Source organism: Chrysochloris asiatica, unplaced genomic scaffold, assembly GCF_000296735.1.
Source record: "Chrysochloris asiatica unplaced genomic scaffold, ChrAsi1.0 scaffold00034, whole genome shotgun sequence".
Lineage (NCBI taxonomy): Eukaryota > Metazoa > Chordata > Mammalia > Afrosoricida > Chrysochloridae > Chrysochloris > Chrysochloris asiatica.
Genome location: NW_006408552.1, coordinates 15,898,419 through 15,904,191, shown reverse-complemented (window position 1 = coordinate 15,904,191; position 5,773 = coordinate 15,898,419). Strand labels below are relative to the sequence as shown.

The 5,773-nt window shown below is 46.0% G+C and overlaps 1 protein-coding gene across 1 annotated transcript in view; it reads left to right on the top strand.

Moving 5' to 3' along the window:
* The window catches only part of SDK1 (sidekick cell adhesion molecule 1), a 774,959-nt gene extending 770,025 nt beyond the window's left edge, over positions 1-4,934 (top strand). Inside the window, exon 45 of the mRNA XM_006859873.1 lies at positions 4,668-4,934. Coding sequence (XP_006859935.1) covers positions 4,668-4,934 — 267 coding nt within the window. The remainder of the gene's footprint in view (positions 1-4,667) is intronic.
* Positions 4,935-5,773: the final 839 nt, after the last annotated feature.

Below are 5,773 nucleotides of genomic sequence, written 5' to 3'. Positions count from 1 at the left end.
AATGCAACGATGTATGACAGAATGAATGTAAAACTAATGTTCTCCCATGTAAACTATCACATAATTCACAATAAAACATTAAAAAAAAAAAAAAAAAGTGGAAGGTATACACAGAGTCATTGTACCAAAAAGAAATGGTCCATGTTCAACCATTTCAAGAGGTAGCACATGATCAAGAGCCAATGGTATTGAAGGAGGAAGTCCAAGCTGCCCTGAAGGCACTGGTAAACAACAAGGCTCCAGGAATTGACAGAATACAATTTGAAATCTTTCAACAAACTGATGCAGCACTAGAGACACTCACTCAAGAAATTTGGAAGACAGCTACCTAGCCAACTGACCCAAAAGAATGTGGAAACCATCAAACAGTATCCTTAATATCCTTACATGCAAGTACATTTTTGCTGAAGATAATTGAAAAATGGCTGCAACAGTACATCTGCCAGAAATTCATGCCAGATTCAGAAGAGGATATGGAATTAGAGATAGCACTGCCGATGTAAGATGGATCTTTGCCAAAAGCATAGAATACCAGAAAGATGTTTACTTGTACTTTATTGATTATGCAAAGACCTTTGACTGTGTGGATTATAACAAACTATGGATCATATTACAAAGAATGGGTATGCCAGAACACTTAATTGTGCTCATGAGGAGCCTTGTACAAGCACCAAGAGGCAGTCATTCAAACAGAACAAGGGGACACTGAATGGTTTGAGATCAGGAGAGGTGTGTGCCAGGGTTATATTCTTTCACCATACTTATTCAATTTGTATGCTCAGCAAATAATCCTAGAAGATGGATTATATGAAGAAAAATGTGGCATCAGGATGGGAGGAAGGCTGACTAATAACCTGAGATATGCTGATGATACAACCTTGCTTGCTGAAAGCAAAGAGGACTTAAAATACTTACTGAAAGCCTTCAGTTTAGATTGCACCCTAGTATAAAGAAACCCAAAATCCTCACATGGGACCAATAAATAACATCATTATAAATGGAGAAAAGACTGAAGTTATCGAAGACTCATTTTGCTTAGATCCAAAATCAATACTTACGGATGCAGCAGTTAAGAAATCAAACAATGTATTACATTAGGCAAATCTACTGCACAAGATCTCTTTAAAGTGTTCAAGAGCAAAGATGTCAGTTTGAGGACTAAGGTGGACCTGACCCAAGCCATAGTATTTTCAACAGTAGCCTCATATGTATGTGAAAGGTAAACAATGAATAAGGAAGACTGTAGAAGAATCAATGAATTTGAGTTTTGGTGTTGGAGAAGAATATTGATAGTCCCATGGACTGTCAGAAGAACAAACAAATCTTTGTTGGAAGAAGTACAGCCAGAATGCTCCTTAGGCGTAAGGTTGGTGAGACTTCATCTCTCAGACTTTAGACATATTACCAGGAGGGACCATTCCCCGGAGAAGGACATTATGCTTGGTAACGTGATGGGTCAAATGACATGAATTGACACAGTGGCAGGAACAGTGGGATCAAGCATAATGGCACTTGTGAGGATGGTGCAGGACTGGGCAGTGTTTCGTTCTGTTGTGCATAGAGTTGCTATGAGTCAGGACCCACTCAACGGCACCTAACAACATCCCTCATGGTTCAGAGCCCTAGAGATGCATTACCTAAGCGCTTAGCTGCTAACCAAAATGTTGGCATTTGAACTCACCCAGCAACTCCTTGGGAGAAAGACCTGGAGTTCTGCTCCTGTCAAGATTGGTGGTGGTGGTGGCGGTAGTGGTTGTGGTGGTTGTATGCCATCAAGTCAGTTCCAACTCACAGAAGCCCTGTATAGGGTTTCCAAGAAGCAGCTGGTGAGTTTGAACCATCGCCCTTGTAGTTCTAGCTGACCCTGTGTTCCGGTGCTTTATTCCACCTAGAAAGTCCTATGGGGAAAGTTTCTACTCTCTCACATGGGGGTCACAGTGAGTTGGAATCAACTCAATGGTACTTAAAACAGCAACATCAATTTGTAGTTGGCAAAAGGTATGTGAGGTCCCCTGGGGCACCTGAAGATACAGTTTAATGAGGGTAAATGTCTTGACTCTTATTTTTAATCATCAGATAGTAATGAGCCAGGAGCCCAATTTAGGAGCCCTGGTGTTGCAGTGTTTAAGCATTATCCAAAAGGTGAGCAGTTGGAACCCACCAGCCACTCCCCAGGAAAAAGATGGGCAGTCTGCTTCTGTAAAGATGCCTTGGAAACGCAATGGAGCTGCTCCATTTTGGTTACTATGAGTCAAAATCAATGCCTCAGCAGTGGGTTTGGTTTGGGTTTGAGCCCAGTGTCTGAATCCTGGGACTCAATCTCGACAGTCCATTATCTGATGAGATGTTCTGGGACTAAATCATGAGAAATGGTGAATCTCGGCATGTGTTTTTTCCCACTGTTTCAGGAAATGTAGGACCAAACTCACTGTCAGGAATTGTAACAAGCCCAATTCAAGGGACTTCTTCCCAGCAATCTTTGTTCCCATTCCTTTGGATCTCAGTTTACACTGAGCTTAACCTTGTAAGCCACCCACCTCAAAGCCTCTAGAAAACAGACGAAGAAAAAATCTCAAACAACAGCCACAAGTACAGTCCATGAGCTTTCATCTGAACTCTCGAGGCCAGAGAGCTTTCAGAACTCAGCGTTTTCCCATTTGGCAATGTATCACATTGGATGCAGCTGGGCCCAAGAATGCTCCTTAATCAAAAACACGAACATTTCTGCAGTGAAACACAATATTTACACCAAGCAGACGAAATTAGACCTCGAAATGGCCTCCCACCAGATGAAGTCAGGGTTAGCTGCTATAACAAAATTCACAAACTGGAATCAACTTCTGAGTTCAGGGTGTCAGCAGGGCCAAACTCTCCAAAATCCTTTCTCACCTCTTCTGGCAGCATCTCCAATCTCTGCCTATCTTCATGTGGCGTCTTCTGTCTATCTGCCTCTCCCCTTATCATAAGGACACAAATCATTATACCTACTCGACGGCACTTAACAAGAAGTCATATGGGGCCAGGATTAGGGTACACCCTCCACCAATGACTTCATGTTAACCTAGCAGGGAACCTCTTCAAAGACCCTATTTGAAAGCAAGGTCACATTCACAAGTAGTGGAGTGGTGTTAGAAATTCAGCATATCTTTTCAGGGTGAGGGACACAATTCTGTCCATCCAAACCAAACCAAACCAGTTCCCATCCACTCAGTTTCTAGCAACCCCAACTGTGTCCAATTACAACTGTACTCCACAGGGATTTTAACAGCTGACTTTCCGGAAGTAGATCACCAGTCCTTTCTTCTGCGTTATGTCTGGGTGAACTTGAACCTCTAATCTTTCAGTTAGCAGTTGATAATGTTAACCATAACCTGAGATTCCAGATTCAGTCCACATTGTTGTTGTCAGGTACTACAGAGTTAATTCTGACTTACAGCCATGCTACGTATAACAGCTCAAAGCACTGCCCGCTTCTCTGCCATCCTCACAATTGTTGAAGCCCATTAGTTGCAGCCATTTAGTCAATCTATCTCATTGAGGGTCATCTTTTTCACTATCCCTTTAACTTTACCAAGCATGATGCCCTTCTCCAGGGACTGGTCCCTCCCAATGATATGTCCAAAGTACATGAAACAAAGTCTCATGATCTTCACCTCTAAGGAGCATTCTGGTTGTATTCTTCCAAGACAGATTGGCCCATTCTTCGGCAGTCCATGGTACTTTCAATATTCTTCACCAGCACCATCATTCAAACACACTAATTCTTTTTCAGTCTTTTTTATTCACTAACACCTGCCAAATAACTCAGTCCACCTCTGGCTTGCTAAAAAGGGTTTGGAATTACCAATAGAGAGTTATCAACCTGTTCAACCAATGCCAAGGACACAGCCAGAGCTAGGGCCGAGTCCCTGTGTGCTGAGCTGTAGGTCCCAGGGGTCTGAGACATCACTGTCCCTGGAAACACTTACATCTGCCTCCATGTTCTCCTCCCAATGGCTGATGTCAGTCCCAGAGATGGCAACATCTTGTTAAGAAAATTAGCAGAGAAAACGTGTGGATGATTGGAGGCAGCTGACGTATTTTATGAAGATAAACATATACACCTGAAGGGACTGTCTTGGAACAACAGTATCTGCCCAGCATGGCCAGCGGTGTTTCTGATGTGGGGTCTAGGCAGGGACATAGAGCCCTGTTAGGATTTGGTCATGCTGTACTGGTCATCCTTCCCCCAAAGCCTCCCAGATGTGACCTGGGGGTGGAAAGGCATTGAGGACCACCGCCTCACCACACACAAACGTTCCATTGATCGGAAGCTGCCTCAGGAAGCGAAGTGAAGCCCCGGCGTTTTCCCACCTCTGTTCTGTGCACTGAACTGCACACACGTGCCCGGCCCTCTTAGAACTGACCTCCCGATTCCCTGTAGGCCTTTCACAGGGTAGGGGACCATGTGAACCGCCCTGAGTCAGGGGTTCCCTATTGACTTAGCTTCCTGACTCCACTCTGTGTCCAGCCTGGTCCTGTGAGGAGCACCTGACCCCTGGTTGCAGTAACAACATCAGTCTGGGGATAGAGACACCTGGGGGGCTCACTTCTCACCTTCACTCTGTGTTAGGGGCGCAGCATCCCCTCTCCTGTGCCCCCTGCTCACACTGTCCCTCTCCCTGCAGGCCACCGACTCAGACTACGAGGACGAACCCCTGAAGCACTCCTTCGTCAACCACTACATGAGCGACCCCACCTACTACAACTCCTGGAAACGCCGACCCCCCAGCGGCAAGGCCCCAGCACCTTACCGCTATGAGGAGTGCGCGGTGGGCGATCCCGGGGCACGCTTGCAGACAGTGGTCACCACGCAGAGCTCGGGCGTGTACGCGCCTGCAGGTCCGCAACCCGGAGCCCGCACGCCGCTCACCGGCTTCTCCTCGTTCGTGTGAGCGCCGCCCCCACGGACGTGGACACGCATACGTCTATTTTTGTTAAGACAATCAACTCCGAGAACTTGAGCAGCAGTTTTTGTTGGGGGAAAACACACACAAACACAATTCTGATAAGTGAGGATTTTAACTACTTGTGAATACTAGATTTCAATTAGAACGGTTTTTTTAAAAGCTTTTTGTATCATGGCTGCAGGAAGCAGATTTTGTTGTTTTCTCCTTTTCTTTTTACGAGAAGGTGTATCTCTGGTGCCATGGCAGCCGGTACCTCTACCACTTCGGGGAACCTCGCAGTTCCCTGGCCCTGGGTTTGAGAACATGGGAGGGCGGGAAGAGGAATCTCAGAGGCGCCTCTCAATAGACTGCTTTCTCTTTTCACCTCCTCTTTCCGACGCACCAGCAGAATCCTGCTCTCCATCCATCTTCCCTACCGATAACCCTCCTTGGGTCCCATCTCGATGTCTCACCCAGACTTACTGCTTTGCAACTCCCCTCCCTGCGTAACTGAAATATCCTGATTGATGCATCTGTTGCTGGAAGTGGACCCAGGCTACGGGTTCTAGACAACCGCACCTGGATCTAGTTGAGGTGGTCCCGTGGGACCCCCTCTTTAAACCTGAAGGAAGGACCTTGGACGGTGTAAACAGTTAGCGTTAAGTCAGTGGTTCAAACCTACCAGTCGTTTGGAAGAAGAGAAGACCTAGCGATCTGCTCCCATGAAGTTTAAACCGACTACCACCAAGTCCGTTTCTGACTTATAGCGGCGCTATCAGGTTTCCCAGGCTGTAAACCTTTCCGGAAGCAGACTGCATCATCTTTCTGGCTGACTTGGTTAGCAG